The following is a 27,673-nucleotide window of genomic DNA, read 5'->3' as shown; positions in this document are numbered from 1 at the left end:
GGTTAGATTTTTGGGAAAGCTGGGTTGTGTTCTCTCAGGACTTCCATTCCTTTCCTCTGTGTATCCCTGAAAATGGGGGGTTTAAACAAAATGTGCAGCATACATTTATTTTGCAAACCCAGTGAACAAGATGGCAAAGCTTGAAACAAAGTGAAAACCTCATTTGTGGAAGCTGGGTTGTGAAAGTAATTAACAGTGAGTGGTGGAATCTGGCTAATGGGCCCTACAGGTGTTTGAAAACAAATCTGAGGAGAACCACGTTCAAAAAGTGAAGGTGCTGTTCTGTTTTTGATGTGGAATTTGTGATGTGGTGGTGTAGGTGTCCTCTCTGTTCCTGAGGCCATTTGTGGTTTCATTCTTCGTGCAGCCCAGCCCTGCTGTGCTTATCTGGAACTGATTATGGAGTGTTTGAATGGCAAGAGGACAGAGCTGCCGATCTACAGCTTCTTTAGTGCCTTATATTTATGAGCTGGAGGTATTTCTGAGGAGCACGTGCCCCACGGATGTTGTTTTGTGGTCCCAGCTGGAGCAGAGCTCGGTGGCCCCTGGCACGGTGTCCCCTTGAGCAGCTGAGTTATCCCCCTGGATTTTGGGAGGTGTTTCTGTCCTTGTGGATCATCCTGGTTGTTTGCCTTCACAAGGGTGTCAGGGATGACTTTTCCCTGTGCTGTCTCATGGAAGGGTGACCATGCCCTTGGAATGTGGGAATGTCCTGTGGGCAGCCCGAGGAGCTGAGCGAGGATGAGGAGGCTGGCATGAGTAGTGCGAAATCTATGCAGTGTGGTGTCCCCAGATAACCAAACTAGGAGTGGGACAGAGCCAGGGGAAGCTGCAGTCCCACTCCTGGTGGCCTCTAAAGCTTTGAGGGCTTTCTCAGCATCCTCAGTGGTGGTGTGCTGCTGTATCCTGTGGTTGTGCCTTGTCTCATCCCATTTCCTGTCAGCTGGGTGAGGCTGTCCCAATGACATGGACAGGGAATTTGGTAGGAATTTTGCCCTGTCCTCGTGCCTGGCCCTGCTCTGCTCCACAGAGCTCACCAGGCTTTCCTCCTCACCTCTCAGCAGAGCTGAGCATGGAGCACTCTTACCTTTGTGGACGAAAACCAGCGCTCAGACTCAAACTCTCCTTTGTTTTTCTTCCCCAGCCACGTTTCTCAAGGCTGTTGAAAAGCTTGAGTGTGGAAGGGCCAAATCCTGCCTGGCCCTTGGCTGCTGAGCAGGAGCAGCTCCATGGGGGAAGCTGATGCTCACACTCAGTTCAGGCTGATGCTCACACTCAGTTCAGCCTGATGCTCACACTCAGTCCCGGCTGATGCTCACACTCAGTTCAGGCTGATGCTCACACTCAGTTCAGGCTGATGCTCACACTCAGTTCCAGCTGATGCTCACACTCAGTTCAGGCTGATGCTCACACTCAGTCCCGGCTGATGCTCACACTCAGTTCAGGCTGATGCTCACACTCAGTTCAGGCTGATGCTCACGCTCAGTTCAGGCTGATGCTCACGCTCAGTCCCAGCTGATGCTCACACTCACTCAGTTCCGGCTGATGCTCACACTCACTCAGTTCAGGCTGATGCTCACACTCAGTTCCAGCTGATGCTCACACTCAGTTCCAGCTGATGCTCACACTCAGTTCAGGCTGATGCTCACGCTCAGTTCAGGCTGATGCTCACGCTCAGTTCCAGCTGATGCTCACACTCAGTTCCAGCTGATGCTCACACTCAGTTCCAGCTGATGCTCACGCTCAGTTCCAGCTGATGCTCACACTCAGTCCCAGCTGATGCTCACACTCAGTTCAGGCTGATGCTCACACTCAGTCCCAGCTGATGCTCACACTCAGTTCCGGCTGATGCTCACATTCAGTTCAGGCTGATGCTCACGCTCAGTTCAGGCTGATGCTCACGCTCAGTTCAGGCTGATGCTCACACTCAGTTCAGGCTGATGCTCACGCTCAGTTCAGGCTGATGCTCACACTCAGTTCCGGCTGATGCTCACACTCAGTTCCAGCTGATGCTCACACTCAGTTCAGGCTGATGCTCACACTCAGTTCAGGCTGATGCTCACACTCAGTTCCAGCTGATGCTCACACTCAGTTCAGGCTGATGCTCACGCTCAGTTCAGGCTGATGCTCACACTCAGTCCCGGCTGATGCTCACACTCAGTTCCAGCTGATGCTCACACTCAGTTCAGGCTGATGCTCACACTCACTCAGTTCCAGCAGCTCTGGGGCCCTCCCTGGCCTCTGCCTGCCCCCAGCTCTCTGCCCTTGATGCCCCAGCTTTGCTTTGGAGGGTGTCTCTGTGTTCCTGTCGCAGTGTGGGGACAGGACACAGGAGAATCCCTGTGTGTGACCTGCAGAGGGGCTGGGGCAGGCTGGCTGCACTGCTGTGTGCCTGAGGGCTCTGAGCAGCCTCAGCTGGGCTGTCCTTGGGGGTGCCAGCCTGGTGGCTGTGCCCCTGCCATCCCAGCAGCGCTGTGCCCTGCCAGGCTGTATGGCAGCTTGGGGGGAAGAGGCTACAGATCAAAAAATCAAAGAAATCAAAGGGATGAGCTGGGGCCAGGGGAGAGGGGGCTGCTCTGCAGTGCTGGCTGTGTGCTCAGGCTGCCTGGGCTGCTGCTGAGGATCTGCCTGCCCTGGTGCTCCCTCCAGCCCTGGGAGGTGGTGAGATTTTGCCTGCCCTGTTTCCAGCCCTGCCTTGCTGTTTCTGCCTCCCCTGTGCCAGAGAGCCCAGGGCAGCATCCCTGGTGCCCTGGAACACCTTCCCATGCCAGCATGTCCCCTCTCCCAGCTGCCCAGCAGGCACAGAGCAGGGCTGAGGGGGTCACGAGCTGTCTGCCCACTCAGCTGGGCCTTGGCTGTCCCTCTGCTGCTCCCAGCTTTGGCATCCCCTGGCACAGGAGCCCCCTGTCCCCTCCCCAGCCCCACAGGCCTGCAGCAGTGAGGGCTGATGGAGAGGGGCCAAGCACAGCAGTTTGGTGCCAAGAACTTTCTTTGTTTCCAGCCACCTCCCTCCTTTTTTTTTCTTTTTTTTTTTTTTTTCTTTTCCTCTTGCAATTTCCCACTCCCTTTTCTGTGTTAAACCCACCCTGGCTTGGCTGCGTTGCTCAGCTCCTTTGGTTTCTCTGCCCCTTTGGGTTTCCAAAGGGAGGGTGAGGCTCTCACATCTCCCCTCATTCCAGGGTCACCGCGTTCAGCGTGGGTGAAATCAAAAGCCTGATGCCTTTGACTGATGCTTTTCCTCTTTGCTGCTGAAAGATGCTTTAAATATGTGGAGTTTTCCACAGAGAGGTTCATTGTGCACAGTCCCCCTGGAGCTGAGACCACACAGGCTCCGAGCCTTTGGAAACAGCTCTGCAGACAGCTCAGCCCCCGCTGCAGGCTGCAGTGTCTGGGGCTGCTGCAGGAGCCCTGCTGGAGCCTGGGCACCTTCTCTGTGTCCCTGCACTGCCTGGAGATGTCATTCCAAGTCACCATGAGGTTGCTGTCCCCCCTGCCCGTGTCTGTGTGGAGGAGCTCTGGGCACAGGGGAGCTCTGGGATCCCTCAGGGAAGGCTGTGAGCTGATGCTGGGGTGGCTGAGCTGCTCTGGGCTCCACCAGCTCTGGGATCCCTCAGGGAAGGCTGTGAGCTGATGCTGGGGTGCCTGAGCTGATGCTGGGGTGCCTGAGCTGTTCTGGGCACAGGGGAGCTCTGGGATCCTTCAGGGAAGGCTCTGAGCTGATGCTGGGGTGGCTGAGCTGCCCCTGGGCTCCACCTGGGTTCTGGATGCTTGATGATTTCTAATGTAAATGGCCGAGGTCATTTTCTCTGCCTGGTGCCAGGCAGGTTCCCAGTGCCCTCTCCCACGTCCTTTCCTGTGGGGTTTTTGTGTGTCCCCCCCCAGCCAGGACACCGTGCAGATCTCCGTGAAAAACTTTGGAGAACTCCTGTAGGAGGGGAGGGAAGCTCAAACTGCAGCTCTAGGTTTTGCTCACCTTCCCTCTGCCTTTTTCCTGCTCACATCTGAGCAGTCCAGGCTGCTTCCCAGCTTGTCCTGGTGTGTTTATGCAGGGAGTCCAGAAGTGATTTTTCTGCGAGGTCACACGGCCTCATGTTTAAGAACGGGAAACTGGTTCTGTTATTTTTTAATTTTTTTTTTTTTTTTCGTATCTGTTCTTCATTTCCTTGCCTCGAGTCAGCGGTTTGAATCAGCTCCTCTCTCCCTCCCCGTGCTGTTGTGAGGGACTTTGTGCCTCTGTGGGCAGGGCAGGAGGGAGGATTTGGGGATGGCTCCTCAGTCCCTGAGGGCAGTGAAAGGCACCAGGAGCCACCGCTGGGTGCAGCCCCAGGGATTTCCAGCAGTCCCTGCAAAAACACTGCTGGGCTGGCTGCTCCCAGGGCTGGCTGCTTCATTTCTTCAAGAGGCAAAAGAAAGAAAAGGAAAATGAAATCTCTGGCTGCCCTTTCCAGAGTCTCGCTGGCTCCTCACCCCCTCTGTCCCCGTGACTCCTGTGGCTCTGGTGGGTCTGAGCTGGCTCCTGCAGCCTCCCAGGAGCTCCCTCCCTGCATCCAGGGCTGTCCTGGATCCCCCTGGCTCTCAGAGTGTCCCCTGGGCTGCTCTGACAGCTCTGGTGTGCTTGGCCAGCTGCCATCTGCATGTCTTGCAGCAAGCTGTCATTTCCTGACAGTTCCCTTCCCTCCCAAAGGTTTTCAGCCCCATTTTCCACGGGCTGTTCTCCCTCTGAGAGAGGTGCTGGGCAGGGGACAGCAGTGACAGATGCTGGGTGATGATGGAGGGGACCAAGGGGAAGGCTGCAGGATCCCCTGGGCCTTTTTTCCATGTTATATTTCCATTTAGGGTGTTTTGTGTGACCAAGGAGAGCCCTGGGCAGTGGTTGGTGGTCCTGATGTCACCCTGCTCAGTGGGTCACTTTTAAATACTTGGTTTGTCACCATTCCCATGTGCTGTAGGGATCCCAAGGAGCTTGGGAGCCCAGTTCTGTTGAACTCAGCCTTTTGCATCTGCAAGTTTCCATTTTCTGTGAGGGATCTGTTCCATCTCTGCCCTCCAAGGGATGGGAGCACGGAGAGGGTTTGGTGCTCATGAGAAATGCTCCTCTGAGCTGGCATCAAACCACATCCACCTGCACCTCAGAAATTGTGCCTGTGCCTCCTGCAGCTGCCAGCACTGAGGCTCCAGGGTGTCCTTTCCAGAGGGAGGAAGGGCAGCCACCATTCCTGGGTTCCACTGACTCAGCTCCTTCCCTTCCCTGGTCACAGCCCCCAGCTGGCCCAGGAAGGGCTGCAGGTGTTTGGAGGTTTGGGATTTGGGATTTGGACAGCTCAGCTGCTGGTTTTGGCCAGGGGCCCATCCCAAGCCCCCCTGGATCCAGCCTCAGGAATCCCTGGAGAGGATCCAAGTGCCAGCCCCATCCCTGTGGGGGCACAGCCCTGGGGGATCCCCTCTCTTCCCCCTTTTCCTCCATGAAAAAGCCCTTCAGGTGGTTCCTCAGTGATAAAAACCCATGGAATAACTGCTTTCCACATGTCCTGGGCTGGGGAAAAGCCTCTTCTCACAGCAGCTGATGGGGTGGCTCCTGCTGGGACAAAATCTGGGTTGTTTGGGTTCCTGCTTTGTGGTGGCTGCTCCTGGCAGGACACGGGGCAGTGCCAGGCCAGCAGGGGAAACTTCAGAGCAAGGACAGTGGTTTTAAAGCTGTCTTGGTTGTTGGAAGTGCCTTCCAAAAGCACCTGAGGAAGGGATTTTGGGGTCTGTGGGAGCCTGGTGCCTCATGTGCAGTAGAAATGCTCACTGGGTGAGTGCAGTGTTCAGACCTTGTTGTTGGGTGAGAGGAGCACCAGGGTTGTGTTTTCTGGTGGATTTTTTTATTTCTGAGACAGCAAGGACTGGATTAGATATTGGGAGACACCAAGATCTGGGATGAGGCTGTTGGAAGGATGAGGAATATCCACCAGCAGAGAGGAAGTTGGCTTTCCCCAGGTTTTATAGATACAGAGGAGCCCCAGCTCCTGTGGGCTCCTCCATCTTCAATGCTTTCCTTAAGTAGGTTGAGGAGAAACCCCTGGAGACCTTTCTGCTGCTGGACAGGGATGTGCAAGGGACTCTTCTCCCGAGCCCTGGGAGTTCTGCATTCCAGCACAGCAGCAGTGAGCTCATCAGAGAGCAGAAATTGCTGCAGAGGCCACAGGGGAGCCTGGGGTGCCCTCAGACCTCGTGCCTTCATTACCCTCAAGAGCTCTGAATGACTTTGGCTCAGTCTGTCCACATCCTGATTAAAATCCCAGTCTAACAAGCTGTTGACTCCAAATAAAGGCAGGGTAGGAATAAACAATGAGGAGGAGCTGGCCCCTGCTGCTGCCCCAGTGGAAGGCTCAGTGCAGGCAGGCAGCCAGCAGTGATATAACCCGAGCAGCGCTGGGGACTGCTGACAAACTGGGATAGCAGCTCAGCTCCCAGCCCACATGAGCTCATGCTGGCCCTGCAGCACGTCCTGGGCAGGGGGTGAAGGGGTTTGAACCTGTGCTAGCACCAGGTTAACCCCTGGTTTGCTGGGGGAGTGCTGCCTCCCTTGGAGCACAGCGTGGCCTCCACAGCTGGAGCAGGTGTTGTCTTGGAGAGTCCATCTGTGTTCTTTGTGTTCATAGGGAGGAAATGAGGGTCCTTCATCTCAGAATAAGAGCTGGGGAGTGAGAGCAGAGCAGGGAATAGCTACAGACTGAGGGACTGGGTTTAGGTGGGATATTGGGTGGGGAGCTATCGCAGACATCTTTTATGAAAAATCCTTTCCTTAGGATTTTTTCCTCATGAGAAGCTGAGAGGCCTCAAGAACAAACTGTAAACATTGATTATCTGCTGCTGTAGAATGCAACAGGTGGATCTGGGATTGGCCCATATTGGTTGTTTCTAATTAATGTCCAATCACAGCCCAGCTGGCTCGGACAGAGAGCCAAGCCCCAAACCTTTGTTATCATTCTTTCCTATTCTATTCTTAGCCAGCCTTCTGATGAAATCCTCTCTTCTATTCTTTTAGTATAGTTTTAATGTAATATATATCATAAAATAAATCAGCCTTCTGAAACATGGAGTCAGATCCTCATCCCTTCCCTCATCCTCAGACCCCTGTGAACACGGTCATGGGGAGCCCCTGGCACAGGTGCCCAGAGCAGCTGTGGCTGCCCCTGGATCCCTGGCAGTGCCCAAGGCCAGGTGTTTGATCACCCTGGGACAGAGGAAGGTGTCCCTGCCATGGCAGGGGGTGGCACTGGATGATCTTTAAGGTCTCTTCTAACCCAACCCAAATCCAACAAAAGTGGACCTTGAATTCCTGGTTTGCAAGTAGGGAAGTTCTTTATTTTAGCAGTAAGAACCTGATCCCTCTTGCTGCCTCGTTTTCTGTCTTAATGTGGAAGTGATTGCACTGGGAAGAGTTTGTCACCCTCAGGAGTGTCCCCACCTCGGTGGCTCAGGCTGTGCCAGCCCTCTGAGCAGCAGAGAGAGCTTTGAGGTAGATTTTCAGTGCAGGATTTGAGTGGCTTTGATAAACTCAAATAACTGAGTGTTGTGCTGTCCTGGTGTTTGAGCTTTGGATGCTGGTTGAGGGTGTTGGTCACATTCCAGAATCTGGAAAAATGGGAATCTCAGTAGGGAAACCCCTGAGGGATTCTCTTTTAAATACCAAAACATCAGCTTTTAAGAGCCTTGATGCTTGATTTTGCTAGCAGAAGTTCCAGCAGGTCCCTTCACCTGGGCTTCTGGACGTTTTGGTCCTTCTTCAAGGAACTGATGCTTGAATTTCTGGTGGAAATAAGGACTTGAGTTAGGAGGAAAAAAATACCCTGGGTTCTGCTCAGTCAATCTGCTATCAATTTGAGATTTGTGTCACTTGGGTGTTGCACTGGCACCTCACCAAGGGTTATCTCTGCTTTCTGTGAAACACAGAGGGGACATGAGATCAGCAATTGCTTCATTCTGAGATGTGCTTGTTGTCCTTCACAGAAGAATTGGTGCTGAAATGGGCCGGGTTTGGTGTTTTGTTTTGTGCTGAAATGGGCTGGGTTTGGTGTTTTGTTTTGTGCTGAAATGGGCTGGGTTCGGTGTTTTGTGCTGAAATGGGCTGGGTTTGGTGTTTTGTGCTGAAATGGGCCGGGTTTGGTGTTTTGTTTTGTGCTGAAATGGGCCGGGTTTGGTGTTTTGTTGTGTGCTGAAATGGGCCGGGTTTGGTGTTTTGTTTTCTGCTGAAATGGGCCGGGTTCGGTGTTTTGTGCTGAAATGGGCCGGGTTTGGTGTTTTCTGCTGAAATGGGCCGGGTTTGGTGTTTTCTGCTGAAATGGGCCGGGTTCGGTGTTTTGTTTTGTGCTGAAATGGGCTGGATTTGGTGTTTTGTGCTGAAATGGGCCGGGTTTGGTGTTTTCTGCTGAAATGGGCCGGGTTCGGTGTTTTGCTTTGCATTCATCCCCAGTTAGAGCCCGGTCTCGGGGTCTGTGAATCACCTGCAGTGACTGGGGCTGATCCTGTGGCATTTTAGGGATCAGGACGCTGATTTCCCCCCCTGCAGGTGTCAGAAACCCAAGCCCAAGCAGGTGGAGTTGCAGAGCCTGGGGGTTTGAGCTGTTGCGGTGCCGTTTGCAGCAGCCAGGCTGGTGCAGGTGCTGCCCTTGGATCTCAGCTTCAGCTTTGGTGCTGCAGCTGTAAATGGGGTGCCCAGGGTTCAGTTATCAGAACTCCTGTGGCTGGAGGGATTTGTGCTGTGTTTTTACACAGAAATGTCACTCCACACTCAATGTGTGCCCCCCTCCAGGGCCACAGAGCTCAGTCCACCACCAGAAACAAACATCTGCTTAAGCTGCAGCCCTGGGGCTCAATAATTTACCCTCACCTGTGCTGTGGTGTGGCTGAATTGATCTGAAGCATTCCCCTGCCTGTCACCCAGCGCTGGGGGGGCTGCACTGGCAGCTTTTTGGGTTGTGGCAGGGCTTTTTTGGGGTCCCTCACGCTGATTTGTGCCTCTGTTTTTCCCTCCAGGTGTACATCATCAAGGTCACCTGGTCCAATGGAGCCACCGAGGTCATTTACAGACGGTACAGCAAGTTCTTCGACCTGCAGGTGGGGAATCCTGGGGGTGCCAGGGGTGCTGGGGATGCTCCAGCCCTCGTGGGCTGACGGGCTGAGCTCACTGCAGCTGCTGGTTTCTGCTTTACCTGTGCAATCGCTGGGGTTGTTATTGAGGGGGGGTTTGTTTGCCTTTGGGGAGGGTTTTGTCAGAGTTAGGTCCAAATTCCGCTCCTGTGGCTTCCCCAGCTGCTGTCACAGCAGAGCAGGGCTGAGAGCTGCCCCTGGGGAGGATTCGATGCCCTGGAGCAGGGGAAGTGCCCACTCACTCCCCTGGCAGCAGCTGCTTTGGCCCTGAAGGGAGCCTAGAGGAAAGATGGAGAGGGACTTTTTACAAAACCACGAAGTGGCAGGAATGGCTCAAACTGAGAGAGTGGGTTAAGAGCAGATATCAGGAAAAATCCTCCCTGTGAGGGTGGCACAGGTGCCCAGAGAAGCTGTGGCTGCCTCTGGATCCCTGGCAGTGCCCAAGGAGAGGTTGGATGGAGCTCTGGACAAGCTGCTGTGGTAGAAAATGTCCCTGCCCATGGCGGGGTGTTGGAACTCAATGATCTGTACGGTCCCTTCCAAGCCAGGCCATGCTATTATTCTGATTTAATTCCATCCTGGTACAGGAGGGAGCCAGGAGAGAAATGGAAGTGGGGGAGAGGAGGCTGGAAAGGCAACTGGGGCAGGCTGGGCTGCAGGAAACCCAAAGCAGGGCTCTGGTGAGCAGGCAGGGGGTGTTCTGCACCTCCTCCTTGGTGGAGGTGAGCCAAGGGGTCTGGCTGGGCTTTATGAGCCCAAACACAACCTGAGCTGCTGGAGCAGGCTCTGTGCAGAGCAGAAAGGGAAATGCACAAAGGGATGGATCCCTGGGCTGGCAGAGGGGCTCTGGGGTGCCTGTGGCACCAGAGAGGAGCTGGGCACCCCCTGAGCCCTCTCAGGTGGGGCTGGGCATCCCCCTGGGCTGGATTCCCCTGTGACCGTGCTCACTGGGGTCTGAGGATGAGGGGAGAGACGAGGAGCTGACTCCGTGTTTCAGAAGGCTGATTTATTATTTTATGATATATATTATATTAAAACTATACTAAAAGAATAGAAGAAAAGCTTCTCCTCAGAAGGCTGGCTGAGAATAGAATAGAATGGAATGAATAACAAAGGTTTGTGGCTCGGACAGAGAGTCTGAGCCAGCTGGGCTGTGATTGGCCATTCATTAGAAACAACCACATGAGCCCAATCCCAGATTCACCTGTTGCATCCCACAGCAGCAGATAACCATTGTTCACATTTCATTTCTAATGAGGCCTCTCAGCTTCTCAGGAGGAGCAATCCTAAGGAAAGGATTTTCCATGAAAAGATGTCTGCGACATTCCTCTGCATCCAGACACGGCTGAAATTCCAGCCTGCCCAGCAGAGCCAGCCCTGGGCTTGCAGATGGCTTTGCCAGGTTCAGCTGCAGAGCCTGGCATGGGGCAGAGGCTGCTCTCAGCCCTGTCCCCTGCCCAGGGAGGGGGGCCCTGGCAGTGCAGGGGTTAAGCTGTGGGCAGCTGTTTGTGTAACCAAGGAAATATTAAAGTAAATAAATAAGGAACAGCTGTTGGGCAGCAGCCAGGGCTGGAAGGAAATGGAGCTCGTGCTTCCTTCTCTGCAGCATCTCCTCTTCATGGTGCTCCAGGCTCATTCCTCTGGCTGGGACCCGGAATTTGGGGTGTCTGTGCCCCCAGGCCCCTCTTGGGGTGTCTGTGCCCCCAGACCCTTTTGGGGTATCTGATCCTCCAAGCCTCTTTTGGGGTGTCTGTGCTTCCTGACCCCTTTTGGGGTGTCTGTGCTGGTTCCTTTTGGGGTATCTGATCCTCCAGTCCTCTTTTGGGGTGTCTGTGCTGGTGGTTCCCTTTTGGGGTGTCTGTGCTGGTTCTCTTTTGGGGTGTCTGTGCTGGTTCCCTTTTGGGGTGTCTGTGCTGGTGGTTCCCTTTTGGGGTGTCTGTTCTGGTTCCCTTTGGGGTGTCTGTGCCCCCAGACCCTTTTGGGGTGTCTGTGCTGGTTCCCTGGGCTGGGGAGGGGCTGTGGGCAATCCTGGCTGTGCTCCCTCTGTCCCTCCATTCTGGCTGGAGCTGTGCACAATCCTGAGGTGGAAAATGTCATAACTGGAGCCAGGCACTCTGCAAAACACCTTTAGAAGCAGAGCTGCTTTATAAATACATAGAGATGTGTATCATGGTGGAGGTGGGAAAGTTTAAAGCAAACATCTTCTCCCTTTGCTGTTCCCTGCAGTTTTTTCCTTTAAAAAAATGAGAAAAATATTAAAACAGCCACTCCTTTTTGGCTCTGTTGAAAGAATGAAAGAAGCTGTGGTTTTTCCCTTCCTTCCCCCTTATCACACATGCTTCCTGGTGTCCTTCTTTTAAACTCGTGCTGCAGGACAGTGGAAATTGGATTGAGAGGTGAGGAGTGAAACAGATCCTCTGAGCACAGTGGAAAAAAATGCTCTAGGTAGGCTTGGTAGCAGTGCCTGGTGCCATTGCTGGAGGCCTTTCTTGTGTGACTCTTGCATGATTCTGGGCCAATTTTAGCTCTTCAGGCAGAAGTTTTCCATGCTGGAAATTATTCATGCCTCTGGTTATTTTTAAAAAAAAAAAAGGGAAAATTCCACACAGCCCCCCAGAAAACGAGTGTGGGACTGAAACGGTTCAGCTGCTTCTGAAAACAGCAAGAGGGGAAAATATTTTTCCTAGGTCCAGTTCTGATGATCTTTTTGATGTGCTGGAGGAAGAATTGGAAATTTGAGCCGCAGGTGAGCTCTGTGTCAAGAATCTGTCTGTCTTGTTATCCAGGGAAAACCCATGCAGGCTGATTGATGCTCACAGCCTTGAGCAATCCCAGCACATGCACGTTGGGGTCAGGATGTTTGTTCATTTAATATCAGTGCTACCAGTGGCTCTGGCTGCACTTTCCATGCTCCTGTCAGGGGCTGAGCAGGGTTTGTTTTTTAAAAGAGCAGGGAAAGGGTTGGTGCACCCTCCTTGGCTGTCAGGGGCTGGGACCTGGAAACTTCTGGATCCAGGTGGGAGAGAGGAGCCTGGTGGGGCTGAGGAGATGCTGCAGCCCCGTGGCAGTGGCTGGGGAGCTCCTCCTGGTATTCCCAGTGGGGCCACAGCTGAATCATTTGTCACCTTCCATGGTGGCTAAACAGTTATTTCAGGAGCAGGGCCAAGGAAAACGCGGTGAGTGCTGAGAGCAGGGCCAGGGGGCAAAGTGTGCTCCCCTCCCCAGGCAGGCAGGACACTGCAAACACTGAATGAACTGCAGTGAGGCCTGGAGGCTGCTGGACTCTGAATCCACAGAATCCTGGAGGCTGGAAAAGAGCCCCAAGGTCAGAGTCCAACCTCTGCCCCGTCCCCACCTTGTCCCCAGCCCAGAGCTCTGGGTGCTCATTATCATCCACAGAGATACTCAAAGATACAAATTCAAAGATACCAATCTTTAGCAATTAGAAGGGAGAATAGGCTGCCCAAAAGATTTAATTCCCATGTAGAACTTTGCACTTATGATCTGTTGGTTCAAGGTAGATACTCAAGAAACCTTGTTCTGAAACTGCTCATTGAGCACCAGATCCTCCAGGTGCCACCTCCAGGGATGGGGATCCAAACCTCCCTGGGCAGTTCCAGTGCCTGAGCACCCTTTCCATGGGGAAATTCCTGCTGTGCCCACCCTGAGCCTGCCCTGAGCCCCCTTTCCATGGGGAATTTCCTGCTGGTGTCCACCCTGAGCCTGCCCTGAGCCCCCTTTCCATGGGGAATTTCCTTTGCCTTGGAGCCATCAGAGCAGCTGCATTCCCCATGCTGGGATGAGCAGTGTCAGAAGCCACCCTGCTGGTCACAGAGATGCCACAGGTTCCAGCCAGGAGCATTTCAGGCTTTTCCTGGGTACTGTGCCCTTCCCTTTCCTGTCCTTGGTGCCCAAGCCTGGCCCTGTCCTGCACAATTCCAGGTTCTGGCTCTGTCCTGCACAATTCCAGGTTCTGGCCCTGTCCTGCACAGTTCCAGGTTCTGGCTCTGTCCTGCACAATTCCAGGTTCTGGCCCTGTCCTGCACAATTCCAGGTTCTGGCCCTGTCCTGCACAATTCCAAGTTCTGGCTCTGTCCTGCACAATTCCAGGTTCTGGTCCTGTCCTGCACAATTCCAGGTTCTGGTCCTGTCCTGCACAATTCCAGGTTCTGGCCCTGTCCTGCACAATTCCAGGTTCTGGCCCTGTCCTGCACAATTCCAGGTTCTGGCTCTGTCCTGCACAATTCCAGGTTCTGGCCCTGTCCTGCACAATTCCAGGTTCTGGCCCTGTCCTGCACAATTCCAAGTTCTGGCTCTGTCCTGCACAATTCCAGGTTCTGGTCCTGTCCTGCACAATTCCAGGTTCTGGCCCTGTCCTGCAGTATTCCAGGTTCTGGTCCTGTCCTGCACAATTCCAGGTTCTGGCCCTGTCCTGCAGTATTCCAGGTTCTGGCCCTGTCCTGCACAATTCCAGGTTCTGGCCCTGTCCTGCACAGTTCCAGGTTCCCAGCTCGTGGCTGCTGCACCTTTCCAAGCACCACCACCCTGCCTTTCTCTTCCAAGGGTGGCAGGACCTCCTCTTTCTGCCTGCTTGGCTGTTTCCATTCCTTGTGCCACACCAGTGTCCCACAGGAGCTGTCACCTCTCCCCAAGGGCTGGTGACCCTGCCCACCCCTCAGCTGAGCTCAGCTGCTTCCTCCTGGAGCCAGGCCAGCAGCTGAGGCAGATGCAGGGGTGGCTCTCATCCCGTGGGAAATGCTCAGGCCGTGCCTTTTGCTGCTCTGGGGTCACCACTCCAGGGCTGAAATCAGGGTGAGGATTCTGGAGCTGGGCATCAGCTCCAGCCTGTGCTCTCTCCTGTGCTCAGGAGGGGTTTTGCTCTGCAGGTCCTCTGCCTCTCCTCCTTTTCTCTGGGAATATTTTCTGCCAGGTGGCAATTTACGTCAGGGCAGCTTTTTAGGAAGGAAGGAAGGAAGATAAAATTGTAATTCTGAGGTTTAAAACCTGGTGTAACTGTAGGATTTGTAGTAAGTTTCTAACTCCAAATGCTAAACTCAGTTCTGCATAAACCCCTTGGCTGGAGGAGTAATTTCCTTCCAACAGGACTGAGGCTCTTTCCCAACACTCACAATTCCAGATGTGAGCTGCTGGCAGCAGATGGATGCTGTCCCTGAGAAACAAAGGGATGGGATTGGTGCTTGCAGGGGTGCTGGGAATGTCAGCTGCCATGGAAGGTGGAAATCAGGCACGGGAGTGGCTTCTGTGGTGGGCAGAGGGAGAGGATCAGGGTCTGCTCCTGCCTGGGAGGTGCAGAAGCTCTGCAGTGCCATGGGAGGAGCCTGACGAGTTCCTTGGAAGGATCCTCTTGAAACCTCAGGCTGCAAGGAGTGCCACTGCTGCTCAGAGAACAGATTCTGGCTGGTCTCTTGTGGTTTCTTGTGGAAACCCCCAGGAGGAAGCATTTTTCCCCCCTTTGTCATTCTGAGTTCAGCAGGCACGGCTGGCAGTCACTCCAGCTCTTCATGTGACTGAGAGCCACTCATGTCTTGCTGCTCTCCTAAAACACCCCAGACCCAACCCTTTTACACCTTTCCTGCCACTGCCAGCCCCCTGTGCTGTCCCCATGCAGCCCCACTCCACGTCCTCAGCATCTTCTGCCTTTTGGCTGCTGCCACATTCTCAGAATCCCAGAATTATTGAGATTGGAAAAACATTTCTGAGACCATCTTGGAAAAACCAAGCTGTGTCCCATCCCCACCTTGTCCCCAGCCCAGAGCTCTGAGTGCCACCTCCAGCCCTTCCTTGGGCACCTCCAGGGATGGGGATCCAAACCTCCTTGGGCAGTTCCAGTGCCTGAGCCCCCTTTCCATGGGGAAATTCCTGCTGTGCCCACCCTGAGCCTGCCCTGAGCCCCCTTTCCATGGGGAAATTCCTGCTGGTGTCCATCCTGAGGCTCTCTGAGGTTCCCTCTCCTCCTGTCCCTGTTCCCTGACCCCCTGGCTGTGCCCTGCCATGTTCCAGGGGTGCCCCTCTTTGGGACAGGTTACCCCAAGGCTCTTCCCCTTGCGGTCAGACCCTTCAGCCCCTGAGGGTGATGATGTTCTGTGGCTGCCTCTCTGCTCAGAGCTTTCACTTTGAGGCCAGGGCTGGAGACACAACATAGGCTGGACTAAACGTGCTCCCCGCACAATTCAGGGACAGAAAAACCAGGGAATTTGAACAACTCTAAAATTGGCTCTGGCTCTCCCTCCCATTCCTGTCTGTCTGTGCATCCAGTGTGTGTTTCCCAGTTCTCTTGTTTGTCCATATGTTCAACAACTCCTTCAGGCTCCTTGCTGGAAACTCTCAGCTTTGACCCACCTGGAGCTGTGTCATCTTGGAGAGAGTCCTGCAGCCCTGGGGCCAGCAGCTTTGTGTGGAGCACCGAAAAATAAATAGTTCTGTTGAAGTGGTGCCTGCTTCCATGAGAAAATTGGCAGCAGGCAGTGGCCTGTGCCTGCCATCTCCATGTGGAGCAGAGCCTGGTGCTGCTGGAGGGGGTTCCTCACCTGTTGTGTGCACACAGGCGCCAGGCAGAGGCAGGGAGAGGGGAAAGTCTGTGTCTGAGGGAGTCAGAGAGGCTCTGAATAATCCAGCACACTCAATGGGCTCTGAACACTGGAGCTGGCACACAAAGAGGAATTGTTCTCATCAGCTTGTTTCAGGCACTTGGAGGCTTGAAAAATTAAAATGAGCCTCTTGCTTCCATTGCTGTGAGCTCAGAGCTTGCCTTCCTCTGTCTCCTTCCCTTCCTCCTCCACTTTTTTCTCCTCCTCCTCCTCCATTATTTAACCCAGGCTCTTGGCAGGAGTGCTCAGAGGTGAAGTGAGAGTTATCTTCATGCTCCTGATGTGGAGAGCAGAGAGCAGCAAGCACTGGGCTCCAGCAGGTGGGAATGCCAGCCTGGATCTCCCTCTCCTGGTTCATTCCTGCTCTGGGAATTCCAGCCTGGATCCCCCTCTCCTGGCTCATTCCTGCTCTGGGATTCCAGCCTGGATCCCCCTCTCCTGGGCTGCCTCTTTGATGGCAGAGCCCTGAGGCAGCTCAGCCAGGCAGGGTTTTGTGTGTCCAGGGATGGCAAACAGGGCTCTCTCAATGGTTCTTTCGTAACAGGAATCTTATTTCAACACTTTGGGGATTTTTTTTATTTTTTTTTTCTCCCCCTCCAGGGTTTATGGAGTTCAGCACAATTCTGGGCAGTTGCGTGTGCCCTGAGCTCCGTGGTTTCAGCCTCCCACAGAAATAAATCAGCAGGATCTCTCTGCCTCAGGCAGCTGGGGCAGGACAGGCAGGCCCTGCGTGACTGAGGGCAGGGAGGAACCCACAGCTCCCTCCAGCCAGGTTCTGCTGCAGAGCACCAGCAGCTGCTTTGTCCTCTCTGCCCAGGCTGCATTCAGAGCCATGGGCTCAAACAGCCCTTGCAGAAGTGGAGGAATGGTGAATTCCCATCCTGGAGCTCAGGAGAAAACACTTTCCATTAAATGAGGCCTTTTTCTGTTTGCAGAAGGAAGAGCCAGTATTTTTCCAGCAGTGTATCAAAGACCTTCCCCACTCTCCTCCTCTGTCCCTCCACAAAGAACACGCACAGCCCAGTGCACTTCAGCCTAGTTAAAAGTTGGCTCCTTTGTGTTTCCTCTCTCCAAATGTCTCCCATTTATAGCGTTCCAGCCCTTGGCAGCAGCAGCCAGCACATTCCCAGAGCCAGGGCAGCTCAGGGGCTCAGCCTGGGCTGGGCTGGCACCTCCTGGGCCTGCCCTGGGCTCAGCTCCCTGGATGGTGCTGGGTGAGCATTCCCAGGCCAGCTCACAGCCAGGACACGCTGCAGGGCTGGCCAGGAGGGATCAGCTGCAGATCCCTGAGCTAGAGCCTGGCTGGAGCAGGGCTGGGACCTCCATGGCTCATCCCAGGCTGGGAGCAGCTCTCCATGGCTTATTCCAGGTTAGGAACAGCATTCCATGGTTCCTGACTTATTCCAGGTTGGGAATAGCACTCTATGGGTCTTAGTTTATTCCAGACTGGGAACAGCACTCCATGGTTTATTCCAGGTTGGGAACAGCTCTCCATGGTTTATTCCAGGTTAGGAACAGCACTCCATGGCTCATTCCAGGTTGGGAACAGCTCTCCATGGTTTATTCCAGGTTAGGAACAGCTCTCCATGGTTTATTCCGGTTGGGAACAGCTCTCCATGGTTTATTCCAGGTTGGGAGCAGCTCTCCATGGTTTATTCCAGGTTGGGAGCAGCTCTCCATGGTTTATTCCGGTTGGGAGCAGCTCTCCATGGTTTATTCCAGGTTGGGAGCAGCTTTCCATGGTTTATTCCAGGTTGGGAGCAGCTCTCCATGGTTTATTCCAGGTTGGGAGCAGCTCTCCATGGTTTATTCCAGGTTAGGAACAGCTCTCCATGGTTTATTCCAGGTTAGGAACAGCTCTCCATGGCTCATCCCAGGCTGGGAACAGCTCTCCATGGTTTATTCCAGCTGGGAACAGCTCTCCATGGTTTATTCCAGGTTGGGAGCAGCTCTCCATGGTTTATTCCAGGTTGGGAGCAGCTCTCCATGGTTTATTCCAGGCTGGGAACAGCTGTCCATGACCCCTGATTTATTCCAGGATAGGAATAGGACTCTATAGCTCTTGCTTTGTTCCAGACTGGGAACAGGATTCCTTGGCTCATTCCAGGCTGGGAGCAGCTCTCCATGGTTCATTCCAGGCTGGTAACAGCTCTCCATGGCTTATTCCAGGTTGGGAGCAGCTCTCCATTGTTTATTCCCATGGCTGGGATGGGCAAGAGGAAGTGGAAAGCAAGGAAAGAAGCTCAGCTCAGCCTGTGTAAAACGTTCTCTTGGGCTTTTTTTTTTCCACTATTAATATTCTTAAGAAAAGCTTTGCCTTTGATGAGTCACTTAAAACATCACAAAAAAAAAAAAAAAGGCTTTTAATTTCAGCAGCTCACATTGAAGCTTTAATTGTAATGAATCCTCACCTGCTGATCTTTCTTCTTGGCAGATCAGCATTTTCCAGTTGCTTATGCAAGAGCAGGGCCATGAGGCTGCTGTTCCTGCCCTGAGCTTGGCTCAGCTCACAAGGAGCTGTGGGGATGCTGAGCTGGTCGCTGGGGGTTCCAGCAGCAGCTCCTGTCTCTGCCAGAGTTTTGTTGTCAGAAACAACCACATGAGGCCAATCCCAGATGCACCTGTTGCATCCCACAGCAGCAGATAACCATTGGTTACATTTTGTTCCTGAGGCCTCTCAGCTTCTCAGGAGGAAAAAGTCCTAAGGAAAGGATTTTTCATGAAAAGATGTCTGTGACAATTCCCCTCTCCCCAGCATCCCCTGCAGCACTCCTAATTGCTCTAATTAGGATATTATCTTAGGGCTTTCCTGTTGATGAAGCAGCTCTCTGCCAGCCTGCTGGTACAAAGCTGCTTTTTCCAAGGCTGCCCATTTCTGGGAGGTTATCCTGGTTTGTTTTTCCTGTATTTCCCTGTTAATGGACAGCTCAGGATGGGGACGGGGAGTTCTCAGAATCTGCCTTGCTCCAGACTCGCTGCCCAGACATTCCTGGCTAAGGAAAACAGCTCACTGATAAGATTAGTTGGTGGTGGAGATAAATGTGGATGAATGTGCCCTGTGCTGGTGTGGGAAGCCTGGGCTGGATCCCCCACTGGGGTTTCTGTGCCCCAGTCCTGGCTCCAGGGCCTGGGATTGCTCTCCCTGCTGCCCAGGGGTCAGTAAAAAATGGGACACAGCAGCTTCCCTGCATAACAGACACCAGAATTCCTCAAACTGCATCCACCCCAGCCTTTTTCTTTCTCCTTCTCTGTCAGAAATACTTAAAAATAATCTTGGAAGGGGAGAAACAATGGATTAATTGTTGCTGGGTTGGTTTTTTGATTTTTTTTCCCTTCATTTTTTTCTCCCTGGGCTGGCTGGGTGCATTGCTGAGAGCAGAACTTGGCCCCTCTGTGCTGCCCTGTGTTTGGTGTCTGGCTGCATCTCTGCTCCCCTGTCTGCCCCTCTCCCTGGGAGCCTGGCTGGCCCCTCTGGGGATGGGATGGGATATATATTTTATATTATATATTATATATTATATAATATTATATATATATATATATATATATATATATATATATATATATATATATATGGGATGGGATATATATTATATATTATATATTATATATTATATATTATATATTATATATTATATATTGTATATATATGGGATGGGATGGGAGCAGCCCTGTTTGGGGGCTTGGAGAGGAACCTTTTGCTGCAAACAGGGTTTGTGGGAGTGCCCCCATGCCACCCTCCTGCCTCCCACAGCTCTGCTGCTGGAAAGGCTGCTCTACCTGGAAATTCTGGCACTGCAGAGCACCCTCTGGTGCCTGTCCCTGTGTCCCTCCCCCAGGGTTTGTGGGGTTGCTGCACTTCTACCCTTTTCCCATCCCTTTTGCAGAGCTGGAGCTGCTTTCCTTGGAGGCACTGGAAGCAGTCCTAGAGGCACTGGGGCAGTCCTGGGGGCACTGGGGTGTTTTTGGAAGCACTGGGGCAGTCCTGGGGGCACTGGGAGCAACCCTGGAGGCACTGGGGCGTTTCTGGGGGCGCTGCAGGAGAAGGAGCATCCCCATCTTGCAGGGTCAGCAGGACAGGGAGGACACAGAGGGAACCCCAGAGCCTGGGGCCCTGCCAGCTCTCCCTTGTGTCTGCTGGCATCCCCTGGCTCTGGCTCTGCTCTTTTCCTCTGCTCTTTCCCCCTCTCTGTTCTGTGTTTTCTGTGTGTGTGTGCAGCTCAGGAGGATCCCTCAGCCCAGGCTGGCTCTCTGTGGCTCTGTGCTCCTGGATCTGCCATCCCAAGCTGCCTCCTGTGCTCACAGCCAGCTCTGGGCTTGTTTTGCTTGGAGTGAGGTTTCCAGCTGTTCTTCCCACAGGCTCATGCCCAGGAAAGCTGCTGAGCTGGTGTTGGCTGTGCCTCCTCCAGAGCTGGGTGATGTGGCAGCCAGGCTGGCTGGGATCCCCCCTGCCCTCTCCTTCCCCACCTTCTCCTCTTCCTGTCCATGCCAGAGGCTGCTCCAGCCACTCTGCAGCCTCTTTTCCTCCTTCCAGCAAGAAAGAAAAGAGCAATTTGTCCCTTGCAGGCTGCATGGTGCCAGCCCAGGTACTGGTACTGGTGGTACTGGTGCCCCTGGGCTGGGCTGGAGCAAGGAGAAGGCTCCTCACACTGAGCAGGGCACAAAGGGACATGGAGATGGGCTGGGCTGCAGTTCTGGATGGCTTTGGAGGGATCACATGGCTGGGAAGGGACCTGGCCAGAGGCACAGCCCAGGCACAGACCTGGGACAGCACAGCCTGCAGCCTCTGCCTTGGAGCTCAGCGAGCTCTGCAGCCAGGGATGCTCAGCTGGGGCTGCAGCAGGGCCAGGAGAGCTCCCAGTGCCTCCAGGAATGCTCCAGTGTCTCCTTGAGTGCTCCCAGTGCCGCCTGGAATGTCCCAGTGCCTCCTTGAGTGCTCCCAGTGCCTCCAGGAATGTTCCCAGTGCCTCCAGGAATGTCCCAGTGCCTCCAGGAATGTCCCAGTGCCTCCTTGAGTGCTCCCAGTGCCGCCTGGAATGTCCCAGTGCCTCCAGGAGAGCTCCCAGTGCCTCCAGGAATGCTCCCAGTGCCTCCTTGAGTGCTCCCAGTGCCTCCAGGAATGTCCCAGTGCCTCCAGGAATGTCCCAGTGCCTCCAGGAGAGCTCAATAAATCCTGGCAGGCACTTCAGATCCATGCCCTGAGGAAACCAAAGGAGAGTTTGCACCTCCCTCCTCCTCCTCCTCGTCCCAAAGGAGGGAGTGTTGGAGTCCCTGGTGTGTTCTGTCTCTCTCCTGGGCAGTGGCTTCGTGTCCTGCCCGTGAATCCCTCATCTTCCTCACCTCTCTTGCATTTCCTCTCCTAGATGCAGATGCTGGACAAGTTCCCCATGGAAGGAGGCCAGAAGGACCCCAAGCAGAGGATCATCCCCTTTCTGCCAGGTAGGACCGGGGCTCCAGCAGGATCCAGGCTGGTTCTGGCACGGCAGGAGCTCCGTGGGACTGGGAGCACACCCACATGTGGGAGCATACACAGATTTTAGCTCTGATCTGCTGCACCATCTGAGCAGCAGCGAGTTCTTGGCCTGCAGTGTGTCCTTTAAAATCTCTGATTTGTCAGCAGTGGGTCCTAAACCCCCCCCAGGATTTCTCTGAACCTCCAGAATTGTTGAGTGGAAGCCCAAGGATTTCTCTGAACTGTCAGAGACATCTTTTATGAAAAATCCTTTCCTTAGGATTTTTTCCTCCTGAGAAGCTGAGAGGCCTCAGGAACAAAATGCAAACAATGGTTATCTGCTGCTGTGGAATGCAACAGGTGCATCTGGGATTGGTCTCATGTGGTTGTTTCTAATTAATGGCCAATCACAGTCCAGCTGGCTCAGACTCTCTGAGACAAAAGCCTTTGTTATTCATTCTTTCTTTTTCTATTCCTTGCTACCCTTCTGATTAAATCCTTGCTTCTATTCTTTTAGTATAGTTTTAATGTAATATATATCATAAAATAATAAATCAGCCTTCTGAAACATGGAGTCAGATCCTCATCTCTTCCCTCAACCTGAGACCCCTGTGAACACAGTCACACTGAACCTCCAAAATTGTTGAGTGGAAGCCCCAAGGATTTCTCTGAACCTCCAGAACTGTTGAGTGGAAGCCCCAAGGGTTTCTCTGAACCTCCAGAATTGTTGAGGTGAAGCCCCAAGGATTTCTCTGAACCTCCAGAGCTGTTGAGTGGAAGCCCCAAGGATTTCTCTGAACCTCCAGAATTGTTGAGTGGAAGCCCCAAGGATTTCTCTGAACCTCCAGAATTGTTGAGGTGAAGCCCCAAGGATTTCTCTGAACCTCCAGAGCTGTTGAGGTGAAGCCCCAAGGATTTCTCTGAACCTCCAGAGCTGTTGAGGTGAAGCCCCAAGGATTTCTCTGAACCTCCAGAGCTGTTGAGTGGAAGCTCCAAGAGCCCCACAGGCCCAGGGCGGAGGGTGGTGTGAGGCTCCCCAGAGCTGCTCCCACACTCCTTTCCCTGTCCTGTACAGCTCCAGGGGACACCAGAGAGGAGGAAAGAGCAATGGAATTCAGCCTTTGAATGGGCTTCCCGCCCTGCTCAAAGCCAGGAGCTCTGTGCCATGTCCAGCACCAGTGGTTTTATCAGCACATGTGATAATCTGGGGCACTTTGTGGTGTGGCTGCTGCTGTGGGGGGAAAAATGAGCCTTAATATGGCTTGGGAAAAGAAACAGCCTGTGGGGAGTCTCTGTGACCACAGAGTTGTCTTTACCCCCACCCTTGAGCAGCTAATGAGGATATTTAGGAATGTCACAGCACCATAATCACTTCCAGTGGCTGTCAGGTCTGTTTAGTGCAGCCCTTTGTGCTGTGCTCTGCCTCCTGGCTCTTCTAGAAACATAAAGGCCTTTGTGGGCTTTGCTTTGCTCTGAGTGCTGTGGGAAAAAAAAAATAGAAAATAATTTAATTTCCACCCCTTTCTGAGCAAGAGAATCTGCTCTGGTTTTGTGATTCTGGCTTGTCCTGGCTTTGTAACATCAGCAAAAGCAAAGCTCAGCAGAAAAGCTCACCTGGGGTTAGAGCAGCAAAGCTCACCTGGTGAAACAGCAGAAAAGCTCTTGCTGTACAAGGGCTCCTGCCAGCAGGGAGAGATGGAAGCCAAACTGGAAAAGGCCATCACTTGGAAAAACTGGATTTGTGCTCTGCAGAAAATTCCCACCAAAACTCTGCTATTTTTGGGAGGGAAGCCTGGTCAGAGCTCTGCTGCTCTCACTCACCAGTGTTTGTTTCTCCCTGGTGTTGGAATAGTTTCCCTTTGCTGGGAAACTTGTCACTGGGATTTCCACTGTGGGAAAAAAGGGGTTGGAAATTGCTGGAAAAGAGAGGCTGGGCCAGCTGCAGAGCCCTGTGCTTGGGGCAGGGTGGTGTTGGAGCTGGGGATTGTGGTGCCTTTGCCCTGGGGCAGGCAGAGCCACAGCTCCCCAGGGACAGGGTGGGCAAGCTCTGCTTCTGAGGGCAGGAAGGGTCTTTCAATATTTGCTGGCTGTCCTGGAGCCTGATTCTTTTCTGGAATCTTTTCCCAGTTTGGTGTGACTGTGGTGGTGTTCACAGGGGTCCCAGGATGAGGGAAGAGATGAGAATCTGGACTCCATGTTTCAGAAGGCTGATTTTATTGTATATATTATTGTTTATTATATATATTTAATATCTATATTACATAAATAGAATATATTTTATTTATTATATATTTATTATATATTATATATTTATTATGTATTACTATTTAGTATATATTTTATTATATATTATATTAAAACTATATTTATTATATGTATTATACATTTTATATATTATTATTTAGTATATATTTACTATATATTATATATGTTTATATATAGTATATATAATATATATTTATTATATAATAATATTTAGTATATATTTTATTATATGTGTTATATTAGAATATAGAATATATATTATATATTATATATTATATTTTATTTATTATTATTTATTATTATATATATTTTATTATATATATTATATTAAAACTATACTAAAAGAATAGAAGCAAGGATTTCATCAGAAGGCTTGCAAGGAATAGAAAGGAATGATAATAAAATCTTGTGACTGACCAGAGAGTCCGAGACAGCTGGACTGTGATTGGCCATTAATTAGAAACTACCACATGAGACCAATCAAAGATGCATTCCACAGCAGCAGGTAATCATTGTTTTTCTTTTCCTCTGAGGCTTCTCAGCTTCTCAGGAGAAAAGATCCTCAGGAAGGGATTTTTCAGAAAATATGATGGCTACAGATGACAACCCGTTTTGTCCCAGCTGAGCCCCAGCTTTGTCTCTCAGCCCAGGGGTGCCATCCAGGTGAGCCTGGGACTGGTTTCCTGGACAAACATGGTTCCATCTCCCTAGATTTGCTGGGTTTAGGTTGTGTTCAGCTTCTGGGAATGCTGCAGTTTGTTCCCAGTCCCATTTGGAGCATCTGAATTTCATTAGCAGGGGAGATTTGGCTGCTGTGGTTTCCTGCAAGCCCTCTGCTTGCTGGGAAGCCCTTGCAGAGCAGCACCAGCCCTGTGGCCACTGCAGCTCTCCAAAATTCTGCTTTTAAAAACAACCTCCCCAAACCCCCTTTGTCCTGCTCCCTTCTCAGGACTTCACTGCTAAATCTTCCTCCTGCAGCTCTGGCTCCCTCAGCAAACCCCAAAGTGTCCCAAACTGGGGTCAGCACCACCACCTGAGGAGGTGCCACGGGGTTTGTGTGTCAGGCTGGGTTCCTGGAATGGGAAGGAGCTCCAGGATTGCCCCACATCCCAACACCCAGCCCACAGCAACTCTGCTGGCTTTGTATTGCCTCATTTTGTGAGGGCCTGCCTTGAGGATTTGACTTTTTATGGGAAATTTCTGGAGGCTCTGGCCTCTCTGAGCAGGTCTTTGATGCTGTCAGGAGGGGATTCTGTAAGTGCAAAGTTCCTTCAGCCCACTGAGCTCTTGTGGGGCCACTGAGCTGGCTCCTCCAAAGCAGAGCAGCTGCACTTGAGCTTTGGGACCAGGGCTTGAGCTTTGGGGACAGGCTTGAGCTCTGAGCTTTGGGGCCAGGGTTTGAGCTTTGGAACCAGGGCTTGAGCTTGGGGCAGGCTTGAGTTTTGGGACCAGGGCTTGAGCTTTGGGGCCAGGGTTTGAGCTCTGAGCTTTGAGGCCAGGGTTTGAACTCTGAGCTTTGGGGCCAGGGTTTGAACTCTGAGCTTTGGGGCCAGGATTTGAGCTCTGAGCTTTGGGCCCAGGGTTTGAGCTCTGAGCTTTGAGGTCAGGCTTGAGTTTTGGGGTCAGGGTCTGAGCTCTAAGCTTTGGGGCCAGGGTTTGAGCTTTGGGACCAGGGCTTGTCCCTTTCTGGGTGTTGGCACCACCTCCATCCCACAGCAGAGCCTGGTGGTGTTTGAATTTTCCTGGCAGTGCTCCTGCTGTGTGCCTGAAAAGCTTTGAGGGGAATTTGAAGTGCTTTTTGAGCTCTCTTAGCTGGCCTTGAGCCCCTGGCAGAGCTTTCCTGTGGTGCTGGAGCAGCTGTGGCAGCACCCAGCCCATGGCTGGCACCAGCTGTGCCCTGCCAGGGCTCTGGGCAGCTGCAGAGGGACAGAGGGACAGAGGGACAGAGCCCTGCTGGTGCCTTGCTGGGACATCACACCAGGGTCCCAGCCTGGCACAGGGCAGATGGAGACCCCAGGAAAGAAAGAAAGGAGAGGAGCAGAGCAAACAAATGAGCTCAGCTGGGGAGGGCTGTGCCAGATCCTTCAGGAAACAGCTTTGCTGAGGAACGTGGAGCTTTCCAAGCTCCCTGCAGCCCCAGGGGCCTGGAGCAGCTCCTGGCCAGTTCTCCTGCCTGCCTGGAAACGTGAGCCCCAGCAAGGAGGGTTTGCCTGAGGCTGAGCTCACTCTGGCTGTAAAATTGCTTTTCAGGAAGATTTAGCAGTGAAGCCCTGAGTGAAGGGAGCAGGACAAAGGGGGTTTGGGGGGGTTGTTTTTAAAAGCAGAATTAGCCCTGCTTTCTGCTCCCTTCCCAGCCCACCAGCCTGCTTCAGCTTTGGGGCCAGGTTTGAGCTTTGGGGCCAGGGTTTGAGCTCTGAGCTTTGGGGCCTGGTTTGAGCTTTGGGGCCAGGCTTGAGTTTGAGCTTTGGGGTCAGGTTTGAGCTTTGGGGCCAGGGTTTGAGCTCTGAGCTTTGGGGCCAGGCTTGAGTTTGAGCTTTGGGGCCAGGTTTGAGCTTTGGGGCCAGGGTTTGAGCTCTGAGCTTTGGGGCCTGGTTTGAGCTTTGGGGCCAGGGTTGAATTTGAGCTTTGGGGCCAGGGTTTGAGCTCTGAGCTTTGGGGCCAGCATAACTCCCAGGATAACTGTGAGGGTGCTTTAGATCCCCACAAAACCTCTGTGAAGGCAATGGGAGAAAGAAAACTTGTCGCTGTCGAGGCGGTCGCGACACAAAGCAGAGACCACAAGCAGTCTGAGATGGCAACTCTTTATTATTGAACATGGCTGACTTTTTATACACTTTTAAATTGGTTTTGCTTCTTCTACTTTAACTATTAGCTGCAATAAGTCAATATAACACTATTGGTGAAAAGTTACAATGACTTCAACTAACTTTTTAAAAATGCTTTGTTTAGCTGCAAAGTTCTCTTATCTTTCTTCAATTCTTCACTTCTTTCAGTCTCTTTAGTTACAACTTTAAAAAGTTGTCAGCTTCTTCTTGCTTCTCAGCTTCTTCTTACTCCTTTAGCTAACAAGCCTGCTGTTAACCCTTTCTGGAAAAACTGATCCATTTTCCAGCTCTGGGACCTGACTTTGCTCAGTGCTGTTGCATCTTCCTGTGAGCTGGAGATGGCCCAAGGGTCCTTGTTGTTATTTTGTGCTCTGATGAGAGGGGATCTGTGCTGCAGCAGGCTGGGAGGGCAGGCTGAGCCCCTGCACAGAGCACATGCACAGTGCAGGACTCCTGCCTGATCCCCCATCCCAGCCATGGCTGGCTGCTCCAGGGGCTGGGATTCATTATGTGTGCATTCAGGGCTGCCTTTTCTCTGAAGTGAGCTTGGAACCCGTGCTGGGGAAGGTCTGGATGTGATTTGAAGGTGCAGAGGAGTGAATTCTTTCCATGGGGAGGGGGGGACTCCTTCAGGGTAGGGCAGGAGGCTCAGCTGCTTTTCCACTCCTGGAGCCCCTGCCTGGCTCACAGCTGGGCTGCCCTGGGGATGTTTGGGGTTCTCAGCCTGCTGCACATCCAGCCTTTGGCTCCACTATTTTGCTACTTAAGGTCCTTCTGCCTGCTTTTTTTGGGGTTTTTTTTTGGTTTTTTTTTTTGTTTTGTTTTGTTTTGTTTTGTTTTTTGGTTGTTTTTAGGGTTTTTGTCTTTTCGTTTTTGGGGTTGTTTTTTTTTGTTTTGTTTTGTTTGGTTTTTTGGTTTTTTGTTTTGTTTTGGGGGTTTTTTTTTGTTTGTTTTTTGGTTTGGTTTGGGTTTTTTTTGTTTGTTTTTGCTTTTGTTTTTTTGTTTGTTTGTTTGTTTGTTTGTTTTGTTTGTTGTTTTTTTTTTTCCCATCTCCTTGCTCCCAGTACAGCTCCAGCTCTGCCTGGTGAACTCCCCCAGGAGGGAACCATTTGCAGAGCCCTGTGTCCCTGGTTTTGTTCATTTGGAGAGATTAACCCCTCCTGTGTCCTGCCTGCTCTGGCTCTCACTGCTGGAGACCCAAATTCCTCCTCAGCCTTGTCCCCAGGGTTTCTGACACTGCTCAGTCCCAGTGAAGCCTGAGGCAATGGGGACCTGGCTGCATTTTTTTCCAGCCTGCCTATTTTGGGGCTGCTCCAGCAATTTTTGCTCTGGGTCAATCAGAAAAAGCAAATCAGCCTTGATTACCCACAGAGGAGTTGGGTTCTTCC

General features: G+C 52.4%; 1 protein-coding gene across 2 annotated transcripts in view; it reads left to right on the top strand.

The window, feature by feature from the left end:
- SH3PXD2B (SH3 and PX domains 2B) overlaps positions 1-27,673 on the top strand; it is a 64,924-nt gene that overhangs the window by 3,059 nt on the left and 34,192 nt on the right. For both annotated transcript variants that reach the window (XM_036391941.1, XM_036391940.1), the window contains exons 2-3: positions 9,022-9,102; positions 21,107-21,182. In XM_036391941.1, the coding sequence (XP_036247834.1) occupies positions 9,022-9,102; positions 21,107-21,182 (157 nt within the window). The remainder of the gene's footprint in view (positions 1-9,021; positions 9,103-21,106; positions 21,183-27,673) is intronic.

This window comes from Molothrus ater, chromosome 15 (assembly GCF_012460135.2).
Source record: "Molothrus ater isolate BHLD 08-10-18 breed brown headed cowbird chromosome 15, BPBGC_Mater_1.1, whole genome shotgun sequence".
Lineage (NCBI taxonomy): Eukaryota > Metazoa > Chordata > Aves > Passeriformes > Icteridae > Molothrus > Molothrus ater.
Note: the sequence above shows the minus strand (reverse complement) of the source record. Positions and strands in the feature narration are given on the sequence as shown.